Genomic DNA, 15,543 nt, shown 5'->3' with positions numbered 1-15,543 from the left:
CGCTGTGTATGCAGTGTCTGCCTGCCTGCTGTAGGACAGAGCCCTGCTGCCCATCACACCCCTGGGGAGCCATGCTGTGCTGCTGGGTATAATACAGTGTGGTGATAAATGAAGAAGGGCCGATCTTGGGATTTAAAGTACTGCCTGAGGTTTCAGTGTGTCAGAGTGAAATATTGCTCTGCTCCAGCTCATGGCTGAAGGAATTTCCCCGAGTGCAGCTGTCAGGTCAGCCCATGGCTTCCTGTGCAAACCCAGAGCAGAAGACGGGAAGTCCAAACCCAGCAGCTCCCCCGCAGTGGGCTGCTGCCCCTGAGAACGCTGACCACGAGCGGGGCCCAGGGGGCAGGAGTGGTGCCGTGGGCTTGGAGCAGCCTCACAGATGTAGCAGCACTGGAGGGAACACGGGGAGCTGCCAGATGGCACTTTGGGGGGACCCCACCTGAACAGGCCCAACCGTGAGTTGCTGGAAACTGAAGAAGTCATGCTGGCTGTGCTGGGTTTTGACTTGAAATGGCAGCCATGCACTTTCAGGTGGGCACCGGCCTTGGGGCAGAACTCTAGGACTCTATTCTGCATCCAGAAACCTCAGCTGGATGCTGCTGTGACAGCTGGTGAGGCCAGAACTTCAGAACCCTTTTCTTACCACCGTATGAAGTGCTTAAAAAGAAAGTCTCTCAGGCTCTTTTTGTCAAAAGTATATGTTTATTTATAAAAGAGAATGAAAAAATAGACCAAAGTGCTTTTTTTTTTGCTTTTTTTTTTTTTTTTTTTCTCCTATAGAAGACAATACATATAGGCTGAATGTCCCAGACCTGAGTATGCGTGGTTTTGCAGCCCACAGCTGCAGATGCTGATCCCAATCTGATGCTGCAGAGTGTGGAAATTTGGAAGTAGAAGGTCAGCAAGGGATTTTTCCACTGATGACTAAGGGACTTGACCACAGATCTCCAACTGATTTAAATTAGTCAAACTCCTTCACTGGCTTTTAAAGTTCAAACCCAGTCAAATCCAGAGAAGAAAAAAAAAATTACTTCATTTTACTGCAATTTTTTTACTTCAGGCCTTACAAATTGGATCCATTGCTGTGCCAAAGCCAAGTGGCCAGACTCAGCTGTGGGAAGCAGAGCACCTCACCACCCCCACTCACCCACCCTGCTGTGTTGGTCAGACTGAAGAAACCTTCTCCATCCCCATTCCAGTACTGCCTTGGATTCAGACGTGCAATGCTAGAGGTTCGTAGCTACATGTGAAGTTTCAGCTAAACTCAACAAGTGAGTCTGGGGCCCCTCAGTGCCTTGTGTGCCACATTGGGTTCCTGCTCTGAGGTATGTCTGAAAGGCAGAGCTGACCCTCTGACCCACTGAGGATGTCTCCTCAGTCCTGAAGCAGATTTTTCAACGGATAGCAAAAAGGGGAAAAAAACCACAATTTTGTCACACGAGGAGAAGACCTTTGCCAGAGTAGCTTCCTCTCCAGGCACCTACGACTTCCCCAAGCAAGTGGTTTCCCTCACCCTACACACCTCTTGATCTTAATGTTGTCCAGATCTTGACATTTTCTGCTGCAGTTTCCCCCAGGTTGTGAAACAGAGACAGTACTGAGACTTGCTGCGAAACTTCAGGAAACCATTTTAGCTGGGGGCTCTGCAACCTGAAGCTCTGCAACCCGCAGTGCTCAGACAGGAGCTTCCCATTCTGCATTAAAAATAATCCATGTATCTGCCTCTGCAAGTGTGTGGAGCCCTGGAAAGTGCTGCTGCAAGCGGTCAATTGGCATTTGTTCTTAATTTGACTTGCTGTGAAAAACTGGAAGTGAATTTTATTATTTCTTTTCAATCTGGCTCACGGTTTTGCAGCGGTTCCAATCACTAACACCAAAGCCCTGTCCTTTTTGAGTCAGCTTGCCCATAGGCAGCTGCAGCTTGTGAGAACTAAAGCCGGCAGAAAGCACCTTCCCTGCCCCACTTCGATTGATCAGCTGGGATGATCACAGTCTTTTTCAGCATGTTAAAATCTATGGTGTATTCCTTACCATCATCCAAGAGGCCCAAGGCCGGCCTTTGGATGGCTCCGTCCTGCAGGGCAAGTTTGATGCTTTCCTTTGTTCCCATTTTACACCCGAGTGTCTCCCTCTGTTTACCTTCTGAGCAACCTCATGTGAAAGTCTGCGCACTTTGACTTCAACTCTCTCTCGCTGCCCAGCTGTAGCTCCACTGTGCCAAAACAACTTGCTCAAATCCTCCTTTGGATGCGTTTTTATTCCTTCTGGCAGACTGAAAGGAGCCTCCTTCAAATCTGAAACACTGCTAAAAACCACAGAAACGGTCTGCACCACAACAAAAGCCCTCTTGGATCCTGCCCTGGACGCATGTTTTGGCCTCGTTTCATGCTGTTTATTTTTTGTCTCTCATTTCATTTTTTACACAGAACTGATAACTATCTTCATTTGCTTTTAATAGCGCGTGCTGGTTTGATGCATGTTTGATGGCCTCCCCCAGCAGCATTTTTTTCAGGCGTATCTACACATAGGGAAGAGCTGCCAAGGGATGCAGCCCAGTCCAGCTGCAGCTTTGCTCTCAGCCCATCTCACACACTAGATTCAGCTGACCAGTGTAAGGAGCACTAAGGGGCTCACCTGCATGTCTTGGCACCTGAGTAGGGGCAGTGTGCAACAGCTTTGCCCAGGAAAAGAAGAAAGCCAGCGTCCAGCACTGAGTGTCTGCTTTCCAGCAAGTATCCCCAACCTGTAATTCTTCCTCTGGTTTCACTCACTGCATTGCTATCAGAGGTAAAGACTCTGATTTCTTCCATAAACCTCTGCTAATGTTTTTTGTTGCGAGTGCTTCTTCCTGTCCTGTGTGCTGTAAGTCCCCTTGTCCTGGCATGCTGGTGCACAACAGCTGTAAAATCTTCTGGATAAAACAGGCCCAAGTAAGTCTGGAGTCATGCCCTAACCACGTGTCAATTCAATGCAAAGGACACTGGGTTCTCACATCCTATAATTCGTCTATTTCATCACAAGGCATCTGTGAAAATTGCCTCTATCTGTGTTTGTGCCAAATGACACAGAAAAAAACAACTCTTTTAGCAGGCAGGAGTCTGCTTGAGACAATAATCAAATGTGCATTGCACATAATATACAACTACTGGTACCTGATTTCTGAAAAGAAGGAGCCAGGAGCTCCAGCACTTAATGGCACATTAGGGAGGGAATCTGTGAGTAAGAGGAGACACACAGGCCAATTGCTAGCAGAGGAATAAAATGCACAAGGTTTGCATTATAAAAAAAAAAAAAAAGAAAAAAGCATTCATGCTCAATGCTCCATAATAACAGCAAAGAGAGTTTTTGTACTTAAAGTCGATGCCAAAGAATGAGCTTTTCTCATTTTGAGTGCTAAGAGATGATATAAAAGCTTTTATACACCAATGAGCCACTGCCTTATAATGGTATGAACACTGAGCAATGAATACCGGTAGGCTGAGAACTTAGAAATATTCACTACCAATGAGGCAGCACACCATGCATAGGTCGTGTTTTCTGAAAAGCCATTTGCTGCAAAATAAAGAGCAAACACTGTTGCTCTTACAGCAACTTTCAAGTTTCTGATTTTTTTTTTAGAACCATTGGCCAGGTGGGCTGCTGCCAGAGTTCCCCAGCCAGGGAAAGCTAAATGCTCCCAAGTACAGTCCCACTGCAGCCCAAACCAACGAAGACCAGCATCACTGTGCTGGTCCCAAAAGGAAACGTGGCAGAGATACTCATTTTCTTTTGGGGAGAGCGCTGGTACTGCTGGAAGGGAGAGGACAGGACACGGAAAACATTCTTCTCCGTCTGATTTAACTTCCAAGACCACCAGCTGTTCCTGCCCATGGATGGGAAGGTCAAAGAGGAAGAGAATTAACACCTAAGTAAAAAAGTATCAGTAAAAAATAAGGAATATGTCAAAACTGGTTGTTGTGCTTCATGGGACCTGTGTTGTGCTAGAAACTTGTTGCTCTGTGCTTTGGTATAGGTAAAGGTATAAGCCCTGCTCTGTCGCAGCCTGCATCAACACACCAAGAGACAGCAGGCCCGTCCCACTGGAACTGAAAGCAGAAATCAGCCCTGAGTTTTGGGTACTTTCTCTTGTAAGCAATATTTTGCCCTCAAAAGCAAGGCAGGTAGGTCCAGGCATGGGATCTGATGCCCAAGTGTCACACAGCAACAACACTGCTGTCATTGGAAAGGCTCTGTGCAGATCCTGACACATCCCTGGTGAACTCAGCAGGCCAAGGACAGGTTGAGCGAAGGCACTGGCAGCCAGCTGGTTGGAGAGGCTTGCTCGGTGGGGTCTGGCTGGTATTTGATGCTGTAATGCACCATACAGCAGCAGGTTCAATCAGTGACCTCTAGGCAATTTGCTGACTCTAAGGCTGTATATTATTCTTGCAGCACTGTGTTTTTCCTTTCACAAACTCCTCCAGGCTGGGAGAAGTGCTAGACGTGAGGCAGTCAATACATACAGTCACCATACATACATACAGTACACCATAGTCCTGAAAGAGCTCTGAATTTGCACTTATCCACACTGTTTGTTCAGTGCCTGAAGTCTTCTACAGCAGCAATCTTGTGCCCTGTGGAACATGATGACTGCCTTTGGTAAAGGCAGTGGCACGTGGTAAGATGTGGGAAGGAACTACACCGGGGTAGAGCAGGACAGGTGTACTTGCTGCAGATGGTCCTCATTTGAAGAACAAAGAAAACATTATAAACTTGACTTTTCCGTTGTCTTTACATAGTTTCAAGCCTGAAGGCATACATGTCAATATGAGACAATATATTGCAGTTCTCCAGGTGATGGCCCCTGAGCCACATCTGAGAAACACTGGCTTTGCTTCCCAGGGGAATTCTCTGAGATGCCTTCCTTGCTTTTCACCTCTTCCCACCTTCCCCAGGGCTCATTAACTTGCCTGGCTGCTTCTCTGTGACATTTCAGTCCTGAAGGAAGTCAGCCTGTCTTAGTGGTTCACAGGAAAGTAACATCGACTTCTGGAAACAGAAAGAAATAAGGAACATCAGAGCCCCATGTTGGCTTCTGGGAGCACAGAAACTGCCCAGGGCACTCCCTTCAGCACATAAACCTGCAGTGATTTTCAAGGCATTACATTCCCAGACGCTGGCAGCAGTCTCATACACTAACTAAAGCAAGAAAGCCCTCAGCAATGCCACCACCCTTTGGGCTCTAGGAGTCATCCTCATTGGAATGGAGGCCCAAGAGCTCCTCAGACAAGCTTGTGAGACCATTTTCTTCCAGGGCTGCAATCAGTCGTGCTATTGTTGCCTTCTTCCCCTCCGACTGGATAAATCGAAGAAGCATCTGATAGGCTTGTTCATAAAGTCCGTCTCTGTCGTATTCGTGGGCCAGGTTATCAATGACAGGATCTCGCAGGGCCCGGCAGTTCTTCTGCAAGGAGCGACCCACTTGCTTCCACTTCTTGGACACAAGCTTGGCAAATTTCTGGTGGTCATCTGGTGTGAGCGTTCTGTTGTCTGAAAGGAACAGAGGGCAGATTAAACATAGGGTTTCATGGCTGATGTGATGTAGGCAGGGTTTGGTCAGTGTTCTGTGGAGCTGGGAGGCTGTTCAGAACTCACAGTGCATTGTTAGGAGCTGTGCTGCTGCTCTGCTTGTCTGCTGGTATCTTAACACCTGGCCAGCACTGCGCTGGGAGCAGAAGCGCAAGAGCAGTGAGGCTAAAGGGACTGGTTTGCTGCGGGCAGGGCTTGTGCACTCTGACACAATCCTCTAATGCTGGAAAGAGAAAATCAACTGAGCAGCACCGATGGCTTGGGTGGCACTTACCCATTCCCAGCTGTCTGCTCTGGCATTTCTGGGATTCTGTCAGGCTCATTCCCCTTCCAAAATCCTTCCTTGACATCAAGGTACCTGGGCTTGCCCCTACCTAACATGTTTTTATTTTCCTATTTTTCCTGGGGTTTGCCAGAGCTCAATTTTCTTTGACAGACATCCTCTTTGTTTCCGCCTTTCAAAAGCAACTCAGACCAAGCCCCCTGCTCCCTGGCTACACATCCTTAAAGTACTGAAACGCAGACAGGAGCTCTCTCCTCAGCTGTTCAGCACTGGGGACTGTTCACACACCTTAGGCACACTTGGAAAAGACCAGGCTGATCTCAAACTAAAACTGCTACACAGGACCACCTGAAAGCTTTCTGCAGCAGACATCTGTAACAGACACTGTACCGCAGGGTGCCTGGACTAAGCAGGTCAGCACAGGACAAAAATAAGCCGAGGCCTGATCTGAAGGAGTGTGACAGTATCTTAATACTATTGCAACTCCTTCTCCATGGGATGCTGGGAGATCCTTAGTTTACCCCAGGTACACTCCACCACATGGTGACATTAATGCTCCCTTCTGGCCTTTGAGATTCTCTGGCTCAGTTCCCATTACTCACCAAACTGCTGTCCCTGAAAAAGAAATGTGACTTGTGGGGAAAGGGAGCTGCCTTGAGAAGTTAGAGAAGGGGAGTTCAGTGACATGCAGTCCTTGGAAGGCATGTTGTTGTTGATGTTCTGGTGAAGAATCAGGCTCTTGAGCCGTTCCTCCAGCTCTGTGATCTCCTCGTCCCGCAGGCGGTCAGGCTGTAATGCAAACAGCATTGATGATTTATGCCAGTTTCACCATCTCACAAAGCTGTAGGTATTTAGCTGGAGGGCAGGTTTTCAGTGTGGCTTAGGATCACGGTGTTGAGAGCAAAGCAATGAGATTGCTATAGCTGGTATTGTGAATTGGACAGATGGTCTAATGGAGTTCTGGCAAAAGTCTGCGCATTTCTACCTGCAGTGTGATCTGAAATGGGCAGTGCCCCCCCCGGGTCTGTCACATGCATCAGTGACTACTTACAAGCTGCACAGAATTGCTCCTAGTCCGCATTTATTTTCAGAAGCCTACTGCAAGAATTAAGGCAGCAGAGCTTCTCTGATTTACTCCACATGAGAGTCAGACCCACAAAATAGGGTGAGCTGATCTAACAGCTCATGGCCACCAAAGCAGGCAGCTCCTGCTACTCTCCTTCTCCCTGCCTTCCCCTCCTATACTTAAGTGTTGTTCCTAGTGCTTCTGCAACCTCTCAAGCCTTTCTGAGATAAAACCAATCTGATATCAAAAGAGAAAGTAAGGAGAAAGAGGATAAGGAAATAATGCAGAGCACGTGTGAGCAGTCAAACTCCATGGTGCTCTGACTCAGTTTAGCGCTTACGCTTGCATACAGCAGGTTGGCACCCAGCACTGCCCTCAGCCGGCCACTGATCTTTCTGGCTGCTGCGCTGGTAGGCAGAGGTCAGGCTGAGTCAATTCTGGGGAACAGACAATAACCCATTTCTCTTGTCCAGTCAGCTAATTCAGCAGAGGGAGGGAGCAGCAAGCAGAAGTTGAAAGGATGCCTGTTATCACATGTTTGGTCCCGGGTGAATGGTTTGCATTTCATCTCTGCACTTGCAGAAAAGCAACCTGTCAGAACATGTTCTCGTGCCTAATCTTCCAGTGGAGGCAGAGACTGCCTGATCCTAAGGACTGCTGAGAGGGAAGCAAAGCTGTCAGATACTGGTAGTTCCAGGTGGGAAAAAAACAAGGAGAGGAAAAAGGCAATAAGCTTAATCACAGCAAGTGCTTTGGTTTTGTGGTAAGATGACAAGATCCCACTGTTAGAATCACAGAATCATAGAATCACAAGGTTGGAAAGAACTTACAAGATCATCCAGTCCAACTGCCCTCCCATCACCATTGCTACCACAGGCACTAAGCCACATCTCACAGCTCCTCATCCAGGTGCCTCTTGAGCACTGCCAGGGACGGCGACTCCACCACCTCCCTGGCAGCCATTCCAGTGCCTGACCACCCTCTGAGAGAAAAAGTTTCTCCTCATGTCCAAACTAAACCTCCTCTGGTACAACTTCTGGCCATTTCCTCGGGTCCTGTTTGTTGCCTGGGAGAAGAGGCCAAAACCCCTCCCCATCACAGCCTCCCTTCAGGAGGTTGCAGAGTGCAGTGAGATCTCCCCTGAGCTCCTCTTCTCCACACTGAACAATCCCAGCTCCCTCAGCTGCTCCTCATAAGCCCTGTGCTCCAGACCCCTCACCAGTTTCGTTGCTCTTCTCTGCACACACTCCAGGGCCTCAACGTCTTTCTTGCAGTGAGGGGCCCAAAACTGAACACAGTACTCGTGGTGCGACCTCACCAGAGCGGAGTACAGGGGATGCTCACCTCCCTGTTCCTGCTGGCCGCACCATTTCCAATGCAGGCCAGGATGCCGTTGGCTATCTTGGCCACCTGGGCACACTGCTGGCTCGTGTTCAGCCAAGCACCAACCAACACCCCCAGGTCCCTTCCTCTTCACACTCATCCAGCCACTCATCCCCAGGCCTGCAGCACTGCATGGGGTTGTTGTGGCCACAGTGCAGGACCCGGCACTTGGCCTTGTTGAACCTCATCCCATTCACCTCAGCCCAGCGATCCAGCTTATCTAGATTGCTCCCTACCCTCAGGCAGATCCACACCACCTCCCAGCTTGGTGTCATCTGCAAACTTACTGAGGGTGAACTCAATCCCTTAACCTAGGTCATCAGTACAGATATTAAACAAGATGGGCCCCAGTACTGGCCCTTGTTCTTGCTAGCAGGATTAGCCAGAGCCAAAGTGTGAGATGAGATGGATACAGATGGACACCAGATATCATCCTTGAGAGAGGCATTGATGTCAGAACAGCAGCCTGCTGGCAGCAGATGCTGCGTGTCCCCACTCTGTCACAAGCTGTTGGTGCAGTGTGTGATGTTTTTGCTCGTGCTCATGTTACCATTGCTAGGGTTGAGATGTGCGAGGCAGGGGAGAAAGGTAGCTCTATAGTCCTTGAGAAAAGTACCCAGATCTTTTCTGGGGAAGGGCAGAGCTGTTCTCCATATTACAGTTGAGAGCTGAAGGAAGGAGAAGTTGGCAGCCCAGTGCACAGCAGCAGAGCAGAATTTGCACCCGCTTTGCATCCTGTGTTACTGCTTGGCTTCCCTCCCTCTCCCATTCACCTTTTCTCTGTATATGCACTCCAGGCAGCGATCCTCATCCTTCAGCATGTTGTCCAGGTGCTCATTGCCAGCCTTCAGCTCCATTTCTAGAGGCACCGTGGTCATGGCCAAGGAGAGCTGGAGGTGGTTCTGGAGGGACTTCTGGAGCAATCCTTCCCGGTAACTCTGCAGGAAGCGGCGGCAGTTCTCCTGCTTGCAGAATTTGAGCTGGACTATCAGGTGTGGGTGGCTGCAGTGCACTTTGAGCATGTCCACACCATTCACGCTGCCGGTGGAGTCTGGCAGGGAGAAGTGAGCAGAGTCACTATCCAGGCACGAGACAGACAACCCAGACCCACTCCCATCCACCACCAAGCCTGCAATGGAGTAGCTTTTGAATCGTCTTCTCTCTGTGATAAAGTCCTCTGGGATGAAAAGCCTGTATATAAAACCAAGAGGAAAGGATTAGGTTTCGCTGCCCTGTGACCATGAATCCCTGCAGCGTGGCATCCAGAGGAAGCTGTTCTGTACTACAGCCCAGGTAACTTCCCAAAGCAGCTCACTGGGGGAGGTTTTAAGTTCAAGGTTCCACTTCTAGGGCAGAAATGGTTAGATTAAAACAGTACACAACACAGATACACATTTTATACACAAAAATGCACGGTTCAGTTCAGTTCTGAGCCAGATTTCTGTCCCCATCACTGGAGTTTCAGGCAGTGGTAAAGGTCCTGGAAGGAGACCTAGCATTTCTTCCCCAGCCCTGTGCCCACAGGTAGCTTCTGGCTTGATGCCTTCAGTGCATCTCGCAAATGGCAAATGACAGACCCAGCTACATGACAGACCCACCCACAAGAATTTTGGCTGTCAGAGTGGACGCCTTTAAATTTCTTTGCACAAAGAGTGAATTCACTGTAAAATGTCAGCAAGGACAAGGCAAGGATGTGCCTTCTGAAGTCAGTGTGGATGGAGCCTGAGAGACATGGACAACAGATGGAGATCAGGCATTCATCCTTCCTTCCCCCAGCAGAGCTTAAATTCGATTAGCTGTGCACACTGACCGTGTCTTCTATGCTCTCTCTTGCAGCACTGGCCTGTGGTAGGCTGGCTGCACTGCCTGCACAGAGCAGTGTGGATGAATCTGCTCAGACTGCCGTTGTGTCAATGATTTCTAAACCACACACCATGGCATTATTTAAACGTGCCCAGAGGAATACTTAAGGCAAAGGAGACCTGCGTGTTCTGCAATAGTGAGGACAAATGACCTAGCATTTGAAAATCTGTGCTAACAGTGGTATTACAGGGTTTACAGACTGCTGGTTGCATTAGAAGCTTTATTTGGTCTAGATGCATAACTTGGACTATGTACTTAGGAGAAGCATTTTAATTCTGTTCAGGATTGCTGATCAGAAACGCCCTTTTATTTTTATTACTTCCTTCATGCTTTGTGTTTTGTATGTGCTAATTAAACAAAAGCTTGCATAACTGGGCAAGAGGGCTGGGGTAGGGAAAAGCTGTACAGACATGAAACCTTTCTGAATGGCATACAAGGCAGCCACTTCAAAAGCAGCTTCTTTCTGAAACTTCTGACAGCTTCAGATTCCATGTCCTTTTTAGGTACGAATGAGCATGGTAGCATTTAGCCTTACTGAGAGCTTTCCTCTAAACGTGTGAGCAGATGCACATTCCAGTGAAACAAAGCAGGCAGAAATTGAGCCTAACTGGACAACTCTGTTGGGCTTCCTGCTGTTTCACGTCTTTAGATATGGAACTGGCCTGCACTGGAGCAGCTAGCCAGCTTTGCTAAACTGATGACTGCCAGAAGAAATACATGATAATTGCATAAACCCAGTTAAACACTATGACCTCAGTTGTATGATAGGTAAAGAGCACTGTGGGATAGCTGTTCTAGGTAAATATGATAAATTCTTCAAATTACAATGAGTCTAAAGTCAGCTTGGTGCAAAGGTAGGAAGAGAAACATACTTTTATGGCCATCTGTATCTCAACACCTTTTTTTGATGTAAATAGGCTTAAGTACAACTGATGCTAATGTAACTGTGCCTGTTAAAGTCAGAAAATAGCTTCTGTTGGCCATCACTCTTTTAAAAAATAGCCTTCAAAAAAAGGAAATCATGTTTCTGCAGCAGAAATCAAGCATTTTTCATACCAACTGCAATGCTCCTACATAACTGTGTTTAAGTAAACATTCATAAAATAGGATCATTCACGAGACAGCTCAAATTGAAAGGAAGCCCAGGAAGTCGCTAGCCCATCCTCCTTTGCAAAACAGTCAGTTCTGAGGTCAGACCAAGTTTCTGAGGGCTTTATCTGTGCCAGGACAGAGAACATACAACTGTGTTCCCAGAGGAAAATGTCTGACCTGTCATCCAATGTCTACTTAGTTTTCATTTATGCCTGCTGTCTCTCATTTCCCATACCACCATCTGAGTGCATCCTTCTCTCCCTGCTAGCCTCCCTGTAGGTACCGGCAGGCTGGTGGTGGGCTCCCCAAATCCTTCTCTTCTCCAGGGTGAACAGGCCTGGCTCCTCAGCATCTCCTTTCCAAGCATCTTGGTGGCCCCCTGCTGAACTCATTCCACGTTATCAACATCTTTCTTGTACTGCAGGACCCTAAACTGGGTGCAGTATTCTAGATGTGGTCTAATGAGTGCTAAGCAGAGGGAGATAATCATTTCCCTTGATACACTGTATTTCTGGGTTGCCAGACTTCACCTTTAGCTTGCTACCTACCAAGACCCTCAGGTCCTTTTCAACACAGCTGCTCTCCAGCCAGTCCATCCCCATCCTGTTCTGCCGCTGGGTTCCTCCTTCTCAAGGACAGATTGCTTTGCTACTACTGAACTTCATAGGATCCCTGCTTGCCCATTCCTTCTCCAGGTCTCTCTGGATGGCAGCCCTGTCCTTGACCATACATTGGAGTGCAGGACCATCTGCAAGCCTGACAAGTCACAGTCTGAAGAGAGATGCCAGCCTTTCTGAGTTACAGGGCCTTCCTTTCTGACTTGGCAGCCTCAGCAGACAACAGATGCTTCTGAGCATGAACACAGACACTAAACCCCACAGTACTGATCATAGAATGGCTTAGTGTGGAAGGGATCTGCTGGCTCATGTCCTGCTTTTCATCTACCAGGACCTCCACGTCCTTCTCTGCAGGGCTGCTCTCAATGAGTTCTTCTCTCAGTCTGCACATATATGCCTGCAATTGCCCCAGCCAAGCGCAACATCTTGCACTTGGCCTTGCTGAACCCTGTTAGGTTCTCTAATGCACTCTTGAGCCTGCCCAGGTCCCTTTGGATGGCATCCCTTCCTTCTATTATCATAGAATCATAGAATCATAGAATCACAGAATTACAAGGTTGGAAAAGACCTGCAAGATCATCTAGTCCAACCACCCTCCCTTTGCTATTAGTACCACAAGCTACGAAACCACATCTCGTAGCTCCTCATCCAGGCGCCTCTTGAGCACTGCCAGAGACGGCGACTCCACCACCTCCCTGGGCAGCCATTCCAGTGCCTGACCACTCTCTGAGAGAAGAAGTTTCTCCTAATATCCAACCTAAACCTCCTCTGGTACAACTTCTGGCTGTTTCCTCAGCTCCTACTATTTGCCTGGGAGAAGAGGCCAGACCCTTTTTCATCACAGCCTCCCTTCAGGAAGTTGTTAAGTGCAATGAGTGCAATTATGTCAGATGCCCCACTCAGCTTGGTGTCATCTCCAAACTTGCTGAGGGTACACTCAGTCCCACTATCTATGTCATTGATAAAGATGATGAAGAGCACCAGACCCAAGACGGACCACTAGGGAACACCACTTGCAACCAGCCTCCAGCACATAGAGCCATTGACCAGAACCCCTGGCTGTGGCCAGCCAAGCAATTCCTTATCCACAGAACAGCCAAGCCTTCAAATCCATCTCTCTCCAATTTAGAGATAAGGATGCAGTGTGGGACTATGTCAAAAGCCTTGCACAAGTCCAGGTAGGTGACATCAGTTGCCCTTCCTTTGTCCACTGATGTTGTCACTCAACTATAGAAGGCCACCAAACTCTTCAGGCACGACCTGCACTTAGGGAAGCCACACTGGCTGTCTTGGATCACCTCATCTAGCACGTGCCTTAACAAATCTTCCAAGAGGATCTGTTTTATCATCTTCCCAGGCACAGAGATGAGGCTCACTGCCTTGTAGTTCTCCAGGTCTTCCTTTCTCCCTTTCTTAAAAATGGGAGTAATGTTTCCCTTTTTCCAGTTACTGTGGACTTTGCATGACAGCTGTGACTTTTCATATATGATGGAGAGCAGCTTGGCAACCACAGCAGCCAGGTCCCTCAGAACCCTGGAATGCATATTGTCTGGCCACAAACTTGTACGCATTCAGCCTTGTGAGGTAGTCTCCAACTTGCTCTGCTCCTACAGTTGGAGTGATTTTGCTCCGCTGACGCCCACCTAGAAGTTCAGTGACACAAGAGGTGAAAGAAGCCTGACTGGCAGTGACGGCTGAGGAGAAGAACTTGTTAAGTACCTCAGCCTTTTCCATGTCTGAGGAGGCCAGTTCTCCATTCTCCTTTATCAAAGGGGGTAAACAGTCCTTCATTCATCCCTTCCACCCAATGTATCTGGAGAATCCCTTGTTTTTCACGTCCCTTGCCAAGTTTAATTCCACCTGTGTCTGATCCCATCCCTTCACATCGAGACAGCATCGCTACACTCCTCCCAGTCCACCCATCCCTGCTTCCAGAGCTTGTAATTTTCCTTCTTTTCCCTCAGTCACAAGGAGGGTGGACACGGTGGCTATGGAGCAGGTCAGCAGCATGCTGAGCCAGGCAGCCAGCTGCTGCAGTCTGATGACTGTGGTCAGTTTAAGTCCTGCAACGGCCCCAGCCTGCAAATCCAACTCAAGTTGGATTATTAGTCCAAGAGATGGACTAGATTGCATGAAATTACAGTCATCCTATCCATTAGCTGTGTCTTGGGTTTGTAGAGTAAGCACCAGAATTCCTTACCCTTGAGTGAGGGATTAAAGAAAGGCTTGGCATTGCTTTGTGAAGAGATACCAATATATTTCAGTTTGCCAATATATCAGAGAGGATGGGTACCTGCTAATGCCAGCTTCAGTGCCTTGAACACGCAGGGCTTCTTCTGGGCGCTTTCATAGAGATTTGGCAGAATGATAGTCTTGCATGTTGACTGAAGGAAGAGGTAAGCACTGCCTATCCAAGGAGCCGAGCTACCTGCCATCTTCAGCACCTACAAAATCACACAGGTCAGCTGAGAAACTACAGAATAAATGGCCTGACATGGGGAGAACACAAGCATGACAAGATTACGCGGATTTGCCTTGTTTTTTGAAGGAGGTGGTGGTGCTGCTGAAGCAAGCATACCCTATAAGGAGTTCAATGTTATTTCGTAAAGAACAGCACAGTGGAACCTGGTGACCCAAAAACTTGGCAGCTCACAAAGTTCTGCATTCATTCTCCACTGGATTCCATTTATTTGTAGTCCAAAAATACTCCATGGCCTCATTTATCCCCAGCACAGTAAGATTACAACCAAGATGTACTCTGGGATTGTAGATTGCAAACTGAAATTTGATTTATCTAAAACTTTACAGCAAGAAGGTGTATCAGATCATTCGGACCTCATCTGCAGCACCAGTAACCCCCATGGCCATTGCAAAGGCCTTGTTCTCTGTTTACAAAGCTGTTGGGAAGTGTGCATGCGCTCCAGAGAATCCAAACCTGACAACTCAGCAAAAAAAACTGTGGTGCAAGGCCTCCAAAATCCTGAGAGCCACAGCACAGCACGAGAAGAGATGCACAGAGGCTGATGCAAACCGTAACCACAGCAGGATCCCGCGTAGGAACCACATGATACACACTGTAGAGCTGTTGGCACACACAGTGCAAATGCACAGCAGCCTTACAAGCCTCTCACACAGGCTGGGAACCTCATGAGGGTCAGCCAGGGACTCATAACCTGCTCCTAAGAAAGCAGAGCAGAGTAAAGCCCAGCAGTGCTGCCTTTATCCTGCTGCTGTCACTATGGACTTCGACCAGTCCTGGGGCCATAGGTATTGGAAGGGGGACGGAATCAGTCTGGTCAGACAAACCCTTCGTGTGATTCAATGGGCGTGTAGGACTCTTGGCTCTGCACTGGTAAACTCTTGGGGAAAACTCTTCACTTTAGGTCCTAGCCCTTTTATGATTCCCTTACAGGACAGCGCATCCATCTCTCCATTCTCACTGTGCCTCGCTGGCCAGCTAATACAATCATAGGATGGTTTGAGTGGGAAGGGACCCTGAAGGCCATCTGTTCACACCGAGCAGGGACACCCACAGCTCCATCAGCGCTCAGTTCCTCGACCTTGGCTGTCTGCAGGGATGGGGGGCAGCACCAGCTCTGTGTGCAGTCTGTGCCTCACTGCCCTGAGTGCGAACAACTTCTTCCTTAGCTCTGATCCGAATCTCCCCTCTT

General features: G+C 48.4%; 1 protein-coding gene across 1 annotated transcript; it reads right to left on the bottom strand.

Annotated features, from left to right (window-relative positions):
* Positions 1–2,985: 2,985 nt before the first annotated feature.
* Positions 2,986–15,537, bottom strand: TRADD (TNFRSF1A associated via death domain). The gene is made up of 4 exons (XM_042834796.1): positions 14,166–15,537; positions 9,074–9,351; positions 6,454–6,640; positions 2,986–5,529 (listed from the first exon to the last, which is right to left on the bottom strand). Exons 1-4 carry the CDS (start codon positions 14,305–14,307, stop codon positions 5,222–5,224), a joined length of 915 nt encoding a protein of 304 aa, XP_042690730.1. The 5' UTR covers positions 14,308–15,537; the 3' UTR covers positions 2,986–5,221.
* Positions 15,538–15,543: the final 6 nt, after the last annotated feature.

The sequence above is a fragment of the Centrocercus urophasianus genome, unplaced genomic scaffold (genome assembly GCF_019232065.1).
Source record: "Centrocercus urophasianus isolate 14NV4802_14NV808 unplaced genomic scaffold, USGS_Curo_1.0 seq_49, whole genome shotgun sequence".
Taxonomy (NCBI): Eukaryota; Metazoa; Chordata; class Aves; order Galliformes; family Phasianidae; genus Centrocercus; species Centrocercus urophasianus.
Note: the sequence above shows the minus strand (reverse complement) of the source record. Positions and strands in the feature narration are given on the sequence as shown.